Source organism: Sminthopsis crassicaudata, chromosome 5 (genome assembly GCF_048593235.1).
Source record: "Sminthopsis crassicaudata isolate SCR6 chromosome 5, ASM4859323v1, whole genome shotgun sequence".
Classification (NCBI taxonomy): domain Eukaryota; kingdom Metazoa; phylum Chordata; class Mammalia; order Dasyuromorphia; family Dasyuridae; genus Sminthopsis; species Sminthopsis crassicaudata.
This window is the reverse complement of record NC_133621.1, coordinates 164,598,183-164,617,734: the sequence shown is the minus strand read 5'-3', so window position 1 is coordinate 164,617,734 and position 19,552 is coordinate 164,598,183. Positions and strand designations below refer to the sequence as shown.

The window sequence follows — 19,552 nt, the reverse complement described above, 5'->3', positions numbered from 1 at the left end:
ATTATAATAATTTAAGCAATTTTCACTTTCTCATTTCATTTGGAGGTGTGTGTGTGTGTGTGTGTGTGTGTGTGTGTGTGTGTACACACTGCATATTAGAGTGACATAGAGGAAGAGTACAGAATGGCAAATAAAAATCTACACTTTTATCATTTTTTTCTTCCTTTAATGAAACACGAGCTTTAAAAAGGGGCAGAGTAGGTCACAACAAACATGTTTCTCATGAAGTCATCACCCTGTAAGTGTAAGATACACCAGGAGGGGGGAAAATGTGAAGACTGGAAAGCATAAGCCAGCGATTCTGTAATGAATTTATTTTGAGCTTTATGAAAAGCATTCTTTGTTCCTACATAAAGGGAGTACTTTGTAGTTTTAGCCTGTTATTTTATCTTAACCCTCAGTCTGCCAGGGCCTTTTTTGTTACCTTTCACTGATTCAGGTTTTGTGCATTAAGACATTCGATGGAGTATTCCAGCTGGGTTTGGTTTTGGAAATTTTTTTTTTCCTTTTTGGTAAAGTGATTATCAAGGAGGGCATGTATTAGTCAATTTGGGACAATATAACCACACTGCTAAACCTTAATCTTTGCTTGTCTGTTTCAAAAGCAATTTCTGTCTGAACAGATGTAGGATGTGGTCCTAATGTTTTGAATAGTAAAAGAGAATTTGGCAGGTAAGCTGCCAAATTGTGCCATCATTGAGTTCTACCTCTACATTTGAAATCTAGATTAGAAAATTACTTCACATTGGCAGTGCTGCAATTTATAAGGGTGGATATGTTTTTAAAGGGGGAATGAAAATCATAGCTGAAACAGGGCCAGAAAAGGATTAGTGTTGCTATAAGAGAGTGGAGGATGAGACAAGATTCCTGAGGCCTTGCTTTTCAGAGGGCCTCTGACAGCCTAGCAGGAATAACTCAGGAATCTCAGCTATTGACTCTGAAGGGATGGGTGGTAATATGAGTGGTTGTTTAAATATACACTATTAGAGACGAATGTTGAAGTAGACATAGAATCAGTGTTCCTTATTGCTTCACTTTATTAACTAAACTAATTATTCTGCATAGTTTTACCTATGAAGGGGATGAATAGGGCAATATCGATTCAAACATATTTAGCCATATTTTTATATATTGCTTTCTTTGTAATTAGACACTGTTGGTATTTCAAGCTGGCCTACTGTGGGTTAGTAACTTTACTCTGAGATACTGAAGTATGTGGCCCTACTGTCCACAAAGAGGTATTTGTAAAATGACACCACGGAATTATACTCAGTTATTTCAAATAGAACTGATCAAAAAAATTGGCAAATAAAAGCCTAAAAGTTAGCAGGTTATCACTGACTAAACTGAGGGGTTAACAGGTCTGAACCAATTTCATTTTAAAGTGTCTAATGTGTTCAGGCTGTATTACACAGAAACACAATATTAACATGACTTCAGCGGCCTTCGACAGAAAGGTCATTGATACCTACGGCTTTCAAAGGCAGGAGAACAATGAAGCCTCAGGGATTTAAGAAGAGGGAGAAATGCCTTTCAGCCTGTTCCAGACAAATCCATTATCCTTCAATAATTCTTTTATTCCTCTCTTGAATTTTTATTACATAAGCAAAAAGTGGGGGGAGAAAATAAAAAAGATTAGAGCCATAGAAGCCAGATTATTTCATGGAAGAACAATAACCATACTATTTAGCTTAAATGTTTCATGTGTCTTCATATTCACACAATGTATCAACTAAGGACCAACCTGCTGCTGATGCTTGTAGCTAGGCAGCTTCTCAGGTAACAGACATTGTCTATTATCCGGGCCTTTCCACCCTGGTAGAATCTGCCTGAGAGTGTGTTCTATTGGGCTTCAAATGTACAGTCGCTGCTGAATCATTATAAGGTATCAGAGCTCTCAGTCAATAAGCATTATTAAGTGCTTGATTTGTGCTAATCCCTAGGTTAGAATGAAATGCAAAAGATGGTTCAAGGAGCTCATAATCAAAAGGGACAGATGACATGTAAACAATTATAAGCTTGGTATATATAGGATAGATTGGAAATAATTCACAGAAGGAAGGCCTTCCAGTAAAGAGGGCTCGGGAAAGGCTTCCTGCAGAAGGATTTTTAGCCAGCCAGGAAGAAAGCCAGCAGGTGGCAGTGAGGAAGGAAAACATTTGAGGGATGGTAAACAGCTGGTGAAAATGTCCAGAATGAGGACATGGGGCACCTTGTTCAAATTATAGTCCAAAGGGCTGAGTCATTGGATGGCAGAATACATGGAAAGGGGAAGCTCTTTCCCCTATGGTAATTTGGCCAGTCCCTCATCCCTATTACATAGATAAACCTGAGGAGAAAACTCAGAATAAATAAAAAGAAAATTATAATAAAATGAAGTCACTGGGAGAAGCCCCTAATAAGGCTGAAAGGGACTTTGAAGACCTTCACTTCATTTGACAGATGAAGTTTATTGATTTGTCCCAGGTCATACAGTTAATAACATCCTGCTTGTCTTCAATTTTGTAATTCAATTTAACATAAAGGATCCATTATAACCAAAACAATGTGATAGAGGCCAAGTGTTTGAAGATGGTGGAGTCTGTCTTTTCCAAGTTGTTTCTTGAGCCTCACCTTCCACATAAACACCTTTTCATATCTCCCAAGTATTAGTGCCCTTCTTTCTAAACTCCCTTGTACTTCCATAATATTTATTTATTCTCAATACTTACTTGTTTTGTGTATACTTATGTGTGTGTCATCTTCTTCATTTGAAAATAAGCAAGTAAGAATTATTTCATTCTTTCATGTTTGCTTATTAATTGATTAATGAAAACAATATAATCTCTGGCCTTGAAAAATTTATATTCTCTTAGAAACAAAATTACGTATGCCCAGATAAGTCAAAATTGTAACCCATCTGTGTTTGGTATCAGTCTTATGCTTGGTCTTAGAGGATTGTCTGCAACCCAGAGAGGTTAATTGATTTATCTGGAGTCATATAACTAGTAATTGGGATGGTAGAAAGTTGAATATAGAATCAGAAAGACCTGAGCTTAAACCTTGCTAGAGATATTTAGTAGCTGTGTGACCCTGGCAAAGCCCCATATTTTCTTTCAGCCTCAGCTTATGCATTTGCAAAATGGGGATAATAGCACCTATTTCACAAGGTTTTTGATCAAATTAAATAACAAATCATAAAGAGATATATTATTATAGTTATACTTTTAAAGAAATATAATTATATATAATATATAAATGCATAAATATATGCAAATATAAATATGTAAATATTTAAGTATAATGTATCATATAAAGACATTATTTTTATCATCCTCAATAGTGCTAAATATGATTTTGAATCTAGATCTTTCTGACTGTAGGCTTAGCATTCTTTCCATTACACAAGCTGCCTTATGTCAACAAATATAAGGCACCTATCCAAGGCAGAATGTGATGGGGAAATGAGATCTACCTAAATAAATAAGATCTTTTAAAAAGGGAAGAAAACACTTTCATCTGAGGTGAAGTTAGGGGCAATGGGGAGTCAACTGAACTGAGCCTTAAATGAAATAAGGATTCTGACAGGATAATGAGGGGAAAGAGTAGAATGGGAGGGGCTTAAGGGGGAGATTTGGCCTGTCCCCAGGCATGTGGGGAAGAAACCAAATACTGAACTCAGGGAATAGCTAGTAATCCATTTGGCTCACCATACCCTGCCAACCATATGATAAAGAGTAATGTGAAACAAGGCTCCAAAGGCAGGCTGGAACCAGATTGTGGAGGATCTTAAATGTCAGAAAAGAGTTGGGTATCTTATCCTAGAAGCAATGGTGAGCCAGCAATGATCTTGGGGGAAAGGAGGGAAATCTTTGAGAAAGTGTTGGATATATGATTTTAGAAAGAGAGGAAGCAATGATAACTCCAAATTTTAAAGACTGAATGACTGACAGAATGGTGGTACATCAAGATAAAGGGGAATTAGAGAAAGGAAGCATTTAGGGAGAATGTGATAAGTACTTCCATTTATGTGACCTTGGGCAAGTCATTTAGCTTCTACTTGTCTCATAAAATGGGGCTAGAATAGCAGCTCCCTATAAGGATCCATTGAAATATTTATGCAAGTGCTTAACACAGTGCCTAATGCATAATAGGTCCTACAAAATGTTTATTCCCTTAACTTCTATCTTTTCATAAATGTCTGACAGGCAAAATATTGGAGATGAAGAATTGGAGTTCTAGAAACTGGTTAAAGCAAGGGTTCTTCCCCATTTCTGTCTCATGGATCCTTTTGGAAATCTGGTGAAACTTATGGATCCCATAAAAGAATAATATTTTAAATGCATAAAATAAAGTATATAACATTACAAAGAAAAATAATTATATCAAAATAGCTACCATGTATGTGAGCATGTGTGTATATCACAGGGATGTCTAAAGAACCAGCACATTTTGTGTCACATAGCCAGTTATGTGACTTCACTAAATTTTTCAATGTTTTAGATGATTTTTGGTATATGTATAAACTTCTGTTTCTTATTCCTATTGCCAAACTACTAATGCTTTGTCTCATAAACTATTTCACATTTAGTTACTTTATATTTTATTGTATACATATTTGCATAGGTTTATAACTAGATACACAGATAAATTTAGAGACACTACCTCCCTCCCCTCTCTCCACCTTAAGAACTGCTGGGCTAGATACATTGATTTAGCAATGATTTCCATAAAAGTAATCAGTGTTAGGAAAATTGATAAAGAGGATAGGGGGAAAATAGGGTAAGGTTTCTGTGCTACAGAGGAAGAAAAAATCAGAGAGCAATGAGAAAAAAACAGAGCCAGAAGAAAAACGTGACCTAGAAGAAAAGGAAGGAAAAAGGATCCAGGAGCAAGGGTACCTTTTACTGAAGCATCATCAAGAAGGATGAGAACTGAGAAGTATTCCTATTTAACAACAATAGGTCCTCAGTGACCTTTCTGAGAAAAGCTTCGGTAGAGTAAATCAGTAGTGAAGCTGTGGAGGGAGAGTATAAACTGATCTTCACTGATCTTTAAACTGAGTGTAGCTATGATAGGGAGAAAAATAATAGGTAAGTCGATGTAGGGTCAAGCAAAGGATTTTGTTTTGTTTTGTTTTGTTTTAAGGATAAGGGAAACCTGAGTTTGCTTGTAGGGAGCAGGAAATGAAGCAATAAATAGTAGGAGACTGAAGATGAACAAAAAGAAAATGATCCTTGGGTCAGGTACCAGAAGGATACATGAGGTGATGGAACCACATGAGTATGCTGATAAATATTCAACCTACTCTTTGGAAGAAATATTTACTAATTTGTATTTAAGTTTAATCTTCATTATTATCATTTTCTCCATCACCTTCTTCAGTCTAAGCAATCATCAGAATAATAAATCAGTCCCAGTTTTGTAACATTTGAATATTTCTGAGGTGTAAATACTGACACCGAAAATGTAACAATTGGTCTCTAGGAAGTCATGTATCCTGCATTTCCTGGGACCAAGGACATAATGGAGAGCTTAGAAAAAGGCTACAAGGAGGTCTGTAAAGAATCAACTTGTTTTCTATCACATAGCCACTTATTCAATTTGAGTGAACCTTTCAGTTTTTTAGATTGTTTTTCACATGTAAAAAAACTTGCTTCTTATTCCTATTGCCAAATTACCAGTACTCTATCCCACAAAATACTTTATATTTAGTTATTTTTAATTTTATTTTTCAGATAATTTCATGTGCTCTTTATCATTCTCATTAGAATTCTTATAGTTGTATGCCCAATATCTTGATCAAATTATATCATTTCTTAGTTCTGATATTGTTTCATTCATTGTATTATTCCTGCTGGTTTTCATATTAACTAGTACACAAAAGGTATTAAATATGTGTTTGTTGATTTATTTATTAATTTGCACCATTCACAATATTAGAAATGGATGCCATGGCCTATTCTTTTTTTCATTGACTTACATAATTCAGTTCTCATTTAGTTCCAGTGAAAGTAGCAGAGCAGAGTGCATAGAGAATTTACCTTGAAGCTAAGGAGAAATATCTTCTAAAATCTTGGATAATTATTTGCAGTGTTAAATGGTTTTTGTTACAGACAAATGGGTAAATATTTTGATGCATTAACAGGTATTATAGCTGATAGGTAAACATTAATTTTATTTGCACTTAGATGGTGGAGTTAAGTGGATAGCGTTCTGGGCTTAGAGTCAGGAAAGCTTAAGTTAAAATTCCATATCAGACACTTATTTAGCTCTATGACTTTGGCAGGCCATTTAACCTCTTTTTACCTTAGTTTCCTCAACTGTAAAGTGAGCATAATAATAGCACCTACAGGGATTGTCTTTAGGATCAAATGGCATGATATTTGTAAAGGACTAAATATAGTACCTAGCACATAGTAGGTGCTTTATAAATGTTAGGAGATGTTATTATTATTGGCTAAACTTCTTACTAAACTCTAAATATCCATTTAAATCTGGTATAGTTTTGTTCTTTCTTTAGTGTAGCTGTGAAATACTCAACCAAGGCAGAAGTCAAACAATAGTTGGCTAGGGAAGTCCTCATGTACAGAAATACATTTACATAGTTTTATTAACTAGAAACTTGGCAATTGTCCTTGGCTTTTGCCTAAAAGCCAGGTCTCTTCAATAATTCATGTTAGGAGTCCTAGCTTAACATACAAATGCCCAAGTTGTCTAAAACCTGGCGGTTAAACAAATGTGATCGTGAGGTCATTATATTTCAGTTCTCATTTCCTGGACTATGTTATGGAAACAGCTTGAATGATGCATTTTTTTTTCTCCATTCAGCCATTCATTTGGCCCTGTTAGTATTACTATTGAGCTCAGACAAAAACTGAAAATTAAAAGCCAAAACAATTTGTATCTTAGGGAATTCTGTTTCTTGTAACACTGTGGGACTTAAAGACTTTAAGACATGTATGTATATATGTGCACACTCCATGTGCACATGAATGTGTGTGCTTGTATGTTTGTTTTAATAATAACACATACCAAAATTGACCTGACTTTATCCAAAGGCATGCAATGCAATTTGACTGGGCTGTGGTTTTCCTCTCTTTTGCTTTCTCACTTTTAAAATATGCTTGGCCAAGATTAGAAATAATTCTCCCCCACTTCTATCCCTACCTCTTCCCCTCTCTGTCTTTCTCCCTAGGAAAAGGAACCAGTTTAGCTGATCAAAGTCCCAAATTTAAAAAAAAATCCTTCCAGACAATTAAGGTCTTAGAATTACTGAAAAATCTAGCACACAAGCAGGCACTCTGATACATATAGAAGTATATTTGATCTCTTTAGATATACATCAGTCGCTTTTTGGGACTGTCTCTTCAGGGATTCTTTAGAGATTTTTTAAGATTATGAAGTGTCCCATAATAGCAACTCTTAACTTGGTGAATAGGCACTGAAACACATACCTTTGTTACTAAGGCTTTTTATTGTATCAGGTGTTGTGAGTTAAACCTGAAAGCACTTGAAATTCCATTAAAACTACATTCATTTATTTAGAAAAAAATGTCATCTTTGGAAGTTTTGTCTCTATAGACATTGTTAAAGTGAGGACACATTTATATAATTTAGGATTAATGGTTAACTGTTAAGGTACAGATTTTACATAGTAAGGGCTGATGCTTGGCTCAAGAACAAAATACCCTAAAATCCAACCTCAATGTCATAGAGTATAATTTAAAGCTAATATAAAAATACTTAAAATTTCAAAAAACCTGGTTACAGAGATTCTGAATACATTCATGGGGCCAATATGCAAAAATGAATGTATTATGGCCACCCCAAGAGAAGTAAATGCCAAGTGGTAAAGCATATATTAAACATATTCATGTTCAATCATTTCATTTCCTCTATTTGAGGGTGTTAGTATATGGCAACATTACCTTGCTCAGGAGAATTTAAAATAAATTTTAAAAACTCAGAATCAATGTGTTTGATCTTATATGTTTTTTAATATATAAAAAATAGTTGTCTTTTTATTTTTAAAGTTCATCATGGTAAAAGTGTGATATGCTTTGAAAGGTAGGAAAAGTTATTTTTCATTAAAATGGTTTCCAACAGGTACTTGAATTTTTTTAGTTTAATATATCTGCCAACTCTAAACTTTGGACAGATCCACAATATCAGAAAAATTGCATTTAGAATGGTAGAATGGAGTTTCAATTAGCCATTTCCCTTTCTTAAAAGGAAATGCATTGTCTACTTGGTACGACTTAAAGGGCTGGTAAATAGGAAGGACAGAGAAGGCAAGGAGGGACAGAAGAGGAGTCTTTTATCAGCAAGTAACAGAATAGGGAACAACTAAGTTTAAAGAAAGTCTTGCCAAAAGATAAGCTTTATTTGGACAATGGGATCCCTAGAGAGAAACTGAAGCTTATCAGAAAGAGAGACAGGAAGGAAAAAAGGGAATAAAGAAAGTTGTGTTTATTCCTTAGGTTCTATGTGTATACACATTCATACAAAGACATATACATGTATATATAAATATATATATATATATATATATATATATATATATATACACACACACACACACACACATATATAAGCATACATATATATTTGGTACATAACATGATTTTGTGGATGTAAGGAACTCCTGAATTAGAAACTCCCATTTACACAATTCAGCAATTCATCTGTAATTTAGCAAAGTGATTTGCCACACTACCAGCATGTAGTAGCAATCAGGACTTGATTCCAAGGCCATTCTCTCTATTTACTATCTACTATGCCTTGCTGCTCTGTGTGTGTGTGTATGTGTGTGTGTAGCAAGGACTTAATAATAAATTTCTATTGATTAATTATATAATTCTATGTTAGCCATGAGTTTAACACTATTTACAGAGACACTATTCTCTCCTTTCTGATGGTATGATTAATAGATTTCATAATCTGAAAAAATTTAAAGTTAAAGTCTGCCTCCTAGCTATACATTTTGTTAAACAAGTACCATAGTAGATAGAATCCCAGGCTTAAAATCAGGAAGACTCATCTTCAGTTCAAATTTGACTTCAGATACTTAGCAACTATGTGAACCTGGATAAGTCAATTAACCTATTTGCTTCAGTTTCCTCATCTGCAAAATGAACTGGAGAAAGAAATTGTAAATCATTCCTGTATCTTTGCCAAGAAAACTCCAGATGGGGTTACAAAGGGTCGGATGTGACTGAAATAACTGAAGAATAACAACAACAAATCATAGTTCCTAGATCTTTAGATGGATGAACCAATATGTAACCAAATGTCTTGTTTCTGTACTAACCAAAATGATGAACTATAATTCTATCTAATAGGATCTGGAAGTCTTTTGTGAATCTTGTGTAAACAGAGTAAACCTCTGGTTACTTGATGGCTCAATGCTATATAGACTTTTTGGAAAAAACTGCATTTGACCTGAAGATACTTGCAGCTACTTACTCTGATTAATTCAGAAGTTCTCCTTCCTTTTTTATCAATTGAATGCTCACTAGATTTAGGTATAATTGTCTAAACTGAGCATAGGAATATTGTTGACAGGGTCTGAGGGTTATATTTTTTGGTTTGGTTTTGTGAGGAAGATTGTTTTGCTTTAAAATATGAACAGTGAGGGCAATTTCAGAAGACCTGGATATAAAAACAAAACAAAAAAAAAAGTTGCCAATCTTCCTGCTGGTGACTTGGGTTTATCAGCTAAATAGTAAGACTAATTTTCTGATGCATAACTGAACTCTTTTTTTAACAGGTAGGGAGAAAATTTTCAGCTAAACTGCCTGTTGTAGTACAAAAATTTTACTTAGTAATGGTTTACAGATGTGCTTTTTTTTTTTTTTTTTTTTTTTTTTTTTTTGGCAGAGAAGCTTATGTTCTTAGAAAATTGCTTCCTTTAAAAAAATTCACTGTGGGGTAAGACCAGAGTATGCAATAACAAACAACTTGATTTAAAGGAGGTAACTTTATCAAAATGCAATAGGCCAATGACATTATCCAATGGTATTTGTACTTTATGAAGTAAAAGAAAATGCTGCAATAAATAAGACTACACAGCGGGTGGGAAGGGAGTGTCTATTTCTTAACCTAAGTTACTTTGGGCAAAACTTAACCTTTAGATATTATTTTTCTCAAACATTTATAGATGTTTTCAGAAGAGTAATTGAATTGGCAAAGTGTTAGGTCAGAGGGGAATAAATGGTAGGCTTTGTTTTGAACAAAGGGAAAGTTTTGCTTTATTTTATTGTTGTTACTTTAAGAAATCATAAAATATTCCTATGGAGGTGAATGAATAATCTTGAATGATAGAGAGATGTTTGTCCTTCTTTCTCAAAGAGGACCATGACATCAGGGAAGTGACACCATGCCTTGCAAGTGAATTGGATTTAAGTGAGGAAAAGCTGTGCAAAGTCACCTGCAACTCCCCTCCAGAGCCATCTGGGTCCAGTGGCAAGATATGGATCAAGATGACTGGAGATGGCCCTGGATGAAATGGGAGCCCTTGGCCTTTTTAAACTAAGGTCTGTAACAAGTCTTAGTTTGACTGAGGCCGCACCCATTCAGTGATTAATGCTAGGTAGCAATGAAGCAAAGAATCTCCTCTTTACCAAGACTAAAAAAAAGTCTAAATAAATATGGCTCAGTAAGACATGCATCCTTTATATTAAAAAAAAAACTTGTTAGAGACATGCTTAAGAGAAGAGTAACTGAGCTGTGTAAAATTTGCATAGCTATGTTATTGTTCAGTCATTTCAGTAATGTCTGACTCTACATAATGTCATTTTTAGAGTTTTCTTGGCAAGATATTGGAGTAGTTTGCCATTTCCTTCTCCAGCTCATTTGACAGGTAAAGAAACTGAGACAAATGGGGTTAAGTGACTTGCCCAGGTTCACACAGCTAGTAGGTAGATGAGGCTTTGGGACTCCAGGTACTGTGCTCTATCCACAGTACCACCCTTGCATATATAGATATTGAACAGAACTGTTTTAATTGACACAAGAAATATAAAAGAGTGGGTTTCTCTGATTCCTCCCTCCATTTTTCCTACTTCCCTAACCCCTTCCCTACTTCCCCCACTCTACCCCTCTACAATGAAGATAGCAGATTGGCAATTACTCAGCAATGTATAGTCTTAGAGAGTTGCTGTATCAGAGACAGCATATAGTTACATTATTTGTAATCAAGTAAATTTTATTCCTTAAAATAGAAGGGGAAAGCTTAGGATCTTGGATTTGGCATTGCAAAACATGTTAGAGGCCATCTGGTTCAGCCTCCTCACTTGACACATAAAGAAATTCAGAAAGTCAGAGTTATCTGCCTTTGGCCACAACCCTATGGCCAGATGGATAATTTGAATCCAAGTCTTTGATTCCAGCTCTTAGCACTGTTTGAACAATACCACATTGCCTCAGATGAGTATATAATACAGGATCTTTAAAAGAGTTTTCTCCCTTTGTACTTTACAACATTATTTAAAATGTTTTATTAAAGTGTGGATCTCTTCATAATCTTTGGCTAAAAACCACCTCCTGCCTTCTCTCACCCTTTGCCCCCAAACTCTTGTTCCAAGTGTTAATTCTTGACCTCTCTTCCTTCCAGACATTGCTATGTTTCTGTGGACTGTGTGTAATACTGTTGAGGGTGATGTAATTATAGTTGCAAAAGCAGTTTCATGATAATATTTCATTTTTCTCTTCTTAACTTTCTGGAGGGAAAATATCTTATCAATTATCTAAGCACTCAGAACCCTTCAGAGAGACACACTAAATTTTATTATCGCATACATTCTGTGAAGAACTTAGGGATTCAGTGTTATATAAATGTTTACACATTATTATATATTATTATTATGTGGACCAAAAGTTAAAGTGGGACCAAAAATATAGCCAAGGAATAAGAAGGATGAATCCCTTGGAGGCATTTTTTTTCCCTAAAAGATAAGGAGTTATTTCTAAATTTAGTTTAAGGTACTTTTGAAGGCAGTCATTTGTAGTCATTAAACTGGTCTTCCACTGAAATCCTAAAAACCTCATAAAAGAATGGAAGTGAGCCTTGGTATACCAATATATGTCTGTGGTCTGGCAGCCCCTACAAAGCTATTATGGCTTTAAATAAGGAACCTGAGATGTGCTATGAATCTGCCTGCCAAGACCCAACCTAGACATATTTGGAAAGATTCACCTCCAAAAAATTAGCCAAATCAGTTTGTTTTATTGTTGCTATTTGGGATATTTGTTTTGTTTTGTTTTGGCCGCAATAACTTATAAATATTGTTCACTAATGTTTCTGTTAGGGAACACTGAAAAAAAAAATAACAGTAACAATAACAATAACAATGATAGCTAACATTTATATAATGTTTACTATGTGCTTGGAACTATGCTAAGATATTTATAATTATTATCTCACTACATCTTCATAACAGCCTTACAAGGTAGGTATCACCTAGGGCCCTCCATGAATAAATGGAATACCCACAGTGAAGTCACTTTCAAGTATGATAGTTTGGTGTAAATATGTATGTCAAGAAAGAAACATATGGACACCTCTCTCTCTCTCTCTCTCTCTCTCTCTCTCTCTCTCTCTCTCTCTCTCTCTCTCTTCTCTCTCTCTCTCTCTCTCTCTCTCTCTTCCTCCTCCTCTCTCTTTCCCTCTCTCTTCTCCCTCTCCCCCCTTCTCCTGGCCAATGAGTTGAAGATAAAGGGAAAAAACAGGGTTGTATAATGAAAGAAGTCTTGGATGTGGAATAAGACATGCCAGGTTTAAGTTTTAATCCTAATACTTAACTGGCTACAGGAGACTTATTTCCTGAATCTGAGCCTGAATTTCCCTATCTATTAAATGGGAATAATAATAATAATAATACTTGTACAATCCTATTGGAGTGTTATGAGGAAAGTGTCCTATAAACTTTAAAGAGAGAATTAAAGTTATGTTTTAAGATTAGAATTCCATAACAAAATTAGAAACAATGATGGGTAATAGAGGAGTAGATTTAGAGAGGGAAAATTGCTTTCAGGATCAGGAGACTCTTACCTATTATGGAATCTTTTTTTGAGGATTGTTCTGAAATGATAGGCAATTCTCTTTCTGGTACGATGGCATAAATGCCAATCCTCTGGGAATAAGAAGGATGGAATAAATGATACCTCACTAAAGGTGAATCATTCAGGTCTATGCATCTGTCAGAGGCCTTTAGCAAGACAGAAAGATTAGGAGGAAGACTGATCACTTGATAAAGTCTTAATTGACTAATAGGACTCTGGAAGAAAAGTATTAAAATATCAAGAGGCAGTATCTGTTAGAAAATAAGAAATGTGGATACTCACAGACTCTTTTCCATGGCAACATGGGGTTAAAAAAAAAAAAAGGTAAAGTTAAGAATAGAAAGAAAAAAAAATATGGTGGTAAGATGGAAGAGAGAGAAGGAGAGAGAGAAAGAAAGAGAGGAGTCAGAAGGCCTGAGTGTGAATTGTGGTTCTAATACTTACTAGCTATGAGCAAATTACCTCTTGTTCTTGAATCTCAGCTTCCCCATTTGTAAAATAAGGAAAATTATATTTGCATTATTTTATCAGATTGTTATGAGTAAAATGTCCTGTAAACTTTAATGTGCTGTATAAGTGTTAGCTATTTCTATTCTTAATTTGACATCTGTCACATAAGATTATTATTGAAAGGCTGGCTTTACATCTAAAGAAAAAGAAAACATTTTCAGGGAGAAATCAATATGTCTTTCTCTCTTTAACATTTAGAAGAATTTTACTTTTTCCCTCTGTAGTTTAAAAGAAAAAAAAAATGTTATAGACAAAACTGGTGCCAGAATTCAGACACCATAGGTTTTAGCTTGTTAATAATCTTGTTCCAAATTATTTTAAAAATGTGAACCTTAAGCAGAGTGTGAACAGAGTACCAATAGTGTGGTAACAGCATATAAGGAACTGGCTAAACCCCAAATTCGTGTCCAAGAATCCAGACTTCAAAAAAAGGAACCAAAACAAGTCTTCTAAAAGGAATATGAAAGCAAACCTGAGAGGCAGGAGAAGTACCCCAAAGGAGGAGAAGACTACAGCTTGCAGTAATCTGTAAATGATTGCTGGCAAAGTCTCGAGGCTTCAGGCTTGATCTGTGTTTGTTCAAGAGAAAGCCAAGGAGGACGGTGTTAATAAAGAGAGATTTAACAGAGAGCTGTGCTTGGAATAAAGTGGGCTACAAGAAGGTCAAATTTGATCAGTTGGAGCAGATTACAGGGGCTTTAAAAAAAGGTAGTGGTGAAGAAATGGAGCTGGGAGTAATATAACACAAGATTGATTTTGGGGGTGGAGAGAAGCTGGGACAAGTGCTTATCAGCTTGAGAAGTAGGAAGGGCAGTGCTGGGTTTGTTGTCATTCCAGCCGGAGCAGAGCCCTCCCTCCCTTGGCTTCTTTCTTCCTCCCCACCCCCCACCCTCACTCCCCCCCTGTTGTGGTTTGTCTTCCCTGCTGGCTTTTGACAATGGTTTCCATAATCTCTGACTTGGATCCACTAAAAGACTGGAAAGTTTTAAGGTAGGCCTGTTTTTCTTCCTCTGCTTTAGTTGTTTGGGTTCAAGCCCCTACTCCCCATTATTCCTTCCCCACTGACCCCCCAAAATTAAAAGGAACTTGGGGTGTTTAAATGAAAAGTGAGCTCTGAAAGGGGCAGAAGAGAGACAGTGTAACTAGATCCCTTTTAGATGCGGAGAACCTTTAAGCAGATGTGGGAAGAGACTGAGAGAGAATTTGATATAGCTCAGCTTTATAGACTAGAGCTAAGCATTTTTAGAATGGTGTGAGGGTAACAGGAGTTGATTCTGAGGGATTCATTCTCAGAGCTCTGTTGTGTTTCCTGGGAGGGGGCCGGCAGGGAGCAGAATGGGAAGAAGGAGGCAGAAAATGTTCGAAGAGTCAATAGAAAAGAGACAGCTTTTCAGTAAATGTTTTTTGAGCATTCTTTAAAGAAAAAAAGTGCAAAAACAATCTTCTCTCTCTCCGCACCTTCATTCCCCACCTCTCTCTACCCTAACCCAGAATGTCAAAATTGAGCTGGAAACTGCTCAGTGGACTTAAGTGATTTGAAATCCTCCACTCAACCTTAGTGAAAAATTGACTCCAACCATTGTATTTTAAAGTTTTAAAATTCTCAGTTTCCTAACTGAGAGCCAGAGAAAGATTGGAATCCAAAGGTGCTCTATGTGACAAATTATTGTATCTTTCTTACCTGCCTCTGGGGTGTCAGCTGGTTCTTTTGGAAAGATTCACACTAAATGAATTTTACCTCGATATTGCCTTTCATTTCCTGTGAATAACTCCCTTAGTGATTTTAGTAAACAAACATCAACAGTCTGAGTAGTTTTAACCTGAAAAGTTAGGAAACATTGTCTTGTTTTCCCATTTTCCTAATGAAGAACATGGAGCTAATGGAAAGGGGCCAAAACTTAGATAAGGAGCCACGTGTATTAAAGACTTTCTTTCTTGCCAAGATTTGACAAGTCTACTATATTTTCAGCTAGTTAAAAATGTGGGGTAAAAGGAGCAGGACACTGAACTTGTAATGTAAGACTGTTTAACCTTGTCTCACTAAATCCCAGAATGTTAGAGTTACAAAGTCAGTAGGAAACATCTAGTCTAAATCCCTACAGTCTCTTTCAGGTTTCTTATCCTGATATTCAACTTTAAGGAAAACAAAAAGAACATTAAAATTGAAGATCAGTACTTATCCTAACTGCCTACAAGAAAACTGTTCAAATAAACTATATCCCTTGTTTCCCTTCCTTATTTGGGCGGTGGGAATTGTTAAAACATTTTACAAAATAATTTTTGGGAGGGTTCAGTTTCCTGGTCAAGCCCTGAACTTCTCTGAAAAGTTTCTGAGATCTAAGATTCTATAAGGAGTCACTTATTCACATATCATTTGTGTTTTCTATGTTACTTTTAAGATCAGAGTGAGTCTGACTTTGCTTTTAAGGTCTCTGTGGCTAGGACAACAGTTGCAAAATGTAGCACTATGAAGATTTTTGTATTTCACAATCTCAGGTCTTACCCCCAATTACAATATCTCTAAATCATTTTCCTTCTTTGCCCCCAGGTGGCTCTATAGGATAAACTGGATTTGTTTTATGGAGAATGGGCAAAGGTTTCCATGTTTTAAACTGAAAAGACCAAAGAAAGAATGAATATTTTCACTGCCGATTTTTGCTGCATTCATTCTGTTCTCTTCTTGACATGGTCAAGATAAAGGTGGGGTCTTGGAATTATGCAAAAGCATTTTTAAAATATTAGAAAGAGGTGCAATGGGATGAATTTCTGTCAGCTATCGGCTTAGAAATTTCTGTGGTCTAGAAGAATCATTAATTTTTTTTTTAATTTGATCTCATTAATTCAAAAAGTCAAGAGGTATTGTGGTAAAGTAGACAGAGGTCTAGCCTTGGAGTCAGGAAGACCAGAGTTCAAGTCCTAACTCTAAATCTTATTAGCTATATATATAGTCATAAGTTCCAAGTGCTCCCAAACAGCTCTCTGACTTAATTATAAGGAGGTAAAAAGGGATGAATTTCAATTATGGACTTTTAAGTTTCTGAATTCCAAAAGAGTTATTCATTTTCGGTTAATTTCGGTTCATTAATTTAGCAACCAGAATGGCAGTGGTGCAGTAGAAAGAAAGCTAAATGTGATCAGAAAAAGAAGGCTAACTGTGGTTTGAAATCACTCTGTCACAACCTATATGCCAATGGTTGTTTAACATTTCTGGTTCTCATACTTAAAATGGGGGCAGAAGGGGAAATGTTGGCTAGATAATTTCTAAGATTCCTTCCAAGTTTAAAGTTCTGATTCTATAAGGTACATGAGTTGTAGATCTGCATTAGTGAATAGGATTTCCAAACTAGGAGTAGTCCACACCAATGAAATTATAGATCTAGACTAAATTAAAACAAAACAAAACAAAAAAAAAAAAAAAAAAAAAAACCAGAGAAACGCTATGTGGATTATCACAGTCACCTAGTACTATATGGTTTATAAAGTGTTTTCCTTATAAATGTCTGAGATAAGTTGTACAAAGATTATTATATTCATTTTATAGGTAAGGAAACTAAATAGTAGAGAAATTAAATTATTTCTCTATAGCAATACAACTCGTAGAGAGTAAAGACACAACTCAAACTCACATCTTTTAATTCTTCTGTACTATATTAAACCTGATGGGGGATGTAAAGATGGTTCTTATTCTCAGAAAATTTAGAGTCTTGTTGTTTAGACACATGCCATAAAGTACAAGGCAATGTCTGATGAGTGGCATATGAGCAAACTGATATAGACATTCAGAGGATAGTGAAATCATAATTTAAGGAAAACAATACTACTATGTTTGCCTTTATTAATAAACAAGAGTTCTATTAGGCCATATTGCTAGTAAAATATTTTTAAATGGGGGCTAACAGAAAATCTTCTTGTATTTGGTCCAAGAATGCAAACTGGGATTCTGCCAACCCTATCACTTTTTAACATGGTAGCATGGATGATATGACTGCTGAATTTGATCAAGTCACAAGTAATTTTTTTAAATCAATCTATTCAAAACTGAGACAGAAAATGAGACTATTTTAAGTCATAAACTATTTATGAGTTATATTCCCCTGGTATGTGTTGGCAATGACTCAATTAATGGGTTCAATTTTGATTTTCCATCTGTACAATGGAAAACTTAAGGTTGGTCATGGTAAAATTTTGTGTATTGCAATGAAAATGTATCACAAATATCCTGAAACAACATTATAATTGTAGCAAAAGCCATAGAGCAGAGCAGACCCTCTTTTTGCCAATAGTGGAACTGAAAAACAAAGAGACAAAATTGTCTTGTCTGTGACATACTTTTTTTGAGATGAGAGAAATGAACTAATCAAATATGGGAGAAAGAATGATTGCTTATAAGTATGTTAAAAGTAATCTGTGTACATAGGGGACTTATGACAAAAGTTAAAATATGTCTGTAGTTGTTATGACCAAGAACATAAAGAAGAGCATTGCAGAACAGCAGGGGTACATAGAATCACAGAGGCACAGGATTTTTCAGTTAAGAGAGATTTCTAAGCTGTCTTTATACTATAGGTGAAGAAATGGATGTCATTAATTGGCTTATCCCCAAATATTATAATTAACCAGTGACAAAGATAGAACCAGAATTCAAATTTCATGGTTCCTACTTCAGGAATATTACATTAACTATTGGATAGGTCTTCATTAGGACATTGTGCTTAATTTCAAAAGCCTCAACTTGTAGTTAGAAATCAAGATGGTAAAGAAGAGAGAAACAAAAAGGACTTTGAAAAAATGAAATGATTGGAATATTACCCTACTTAAATATTGTTTTAAATATGGGGTGTGTTTGTAAAGGTATTTTACTAACCTAGTAATGGTATATCTTGTCCAATAAATGAAGAGATATTATCATAAGGATAGTAGTATCCAACTAGGTACAATATTCATATAAAATACTAGATTAATATGGCCAGTTCTAAAATATAATTAATACACACGTATACATACATAGGGCGTAAGGTGGCCCACTTGAGAGAGATATTTTTCAGATCTCTCCTCTTCCTATAAAGAACACCCTTCATATAAGTGAGATTTTAATATTCTCTGAAAATCTGATAGACACCCATAGTTCAGATGTAGTCCTGTTTAAAACATTTCTCCCAGTCCAATAACACTGTAGAAGGAAAAACATTCGCAAGGCAAAAAATGGCTTCAAAGTTAGGTGGCAATAAAAGATTCTTTTAATCTTCTGTGGCCAAGTAGTTCTCCTAAACTAACTTTAGCATTTAAAAGAATGAGCCCTGTAACATTTCAAAAGTTAGAGATTTTATATCTTGTGACTGAGAGCTTAGTTTCATACAAATGAAAGTTGCCTGAAGAACATTTTAAAGTTTACCATATCCCTTAAATATTTAGACTAGTTAGTCTTAAAAGTACACTTGTACCTCTCTGTATATGGATGTATATGTGTATATATGTATGTAACTCACATTAAATAATTCACGTCAAAGGAGGGAAAAAGACCAGATCCTGATGTTTTAAATCATTACTTAACTTCATTGATTTTCTTCATTGCTTTCTCCAGTCTTTTTTGAATATATTTCCCTTTCACGTACTTTATAAATCTCCCAAGATCTGTTTCAAATTGGGAAGGAAAATATTCTGTGTAATTTTGAATGAATGCCACATGGAGATACTCTTTGTGTCAAGTTACACAACATCTTGAAAATACATAATGTGCATGTGTGTGTGTGTGTGTGTGTGTGTGTGTGTGTGTGTGTGTGTGTGTGTGTGTGTATTGGGCAAGGGAAAGAGAAGATGAACAGATTGATCTATATTTGTTAGTATGGTTGAATAGATAGGCTGATAGAAAACTATTATTCTAAAACTTACAATCTCTTACTACCTTTCAGAATATAAGAATCACTTGCCCTTGCTAATTACCTCTATAACTATCCAAGATAGGAAGTACACAAAATTTTTTCCCCCTATCCCCACCTTC

The 19,552-nt window shown here is 35.0% G+C and overlaps 1 protein-coding gene across 4 annotated transcripts in view; it reads left to right on the top strand.

Annotated features, from left to right (window-relative positions):
• CELF2 (CUGBP Elav-like family member 2) overlaps positions 1–19,552 on the top strand; it is a 970,051-nt gene that overhangs the window by 357,860 nt on the left and 592,639 nt on the right. Inside the window, exon 1 of one of the 4 annotated variants that reach the window (XM_074268667.1) lies at positions 12,647–14,544. The exons of 1 other annotated variant lie outside the window; for it this stretch is intronic. In XM_074268667.1, coding sequence (XP_074124768.1) covers positions 14,492–14,544 — 53 coding nt within the window. In that variant the 5' untranslated portion in view covers positions 12,647–14,491. Of the gene's footprint in view, positions 1–12,646; positions 14,545–19,552 lie in introns of those variants that run through there. 2 more of the 4 variants (XM_074268687.1, XM_074268681.1) reach the window with 2 other exon arrangements.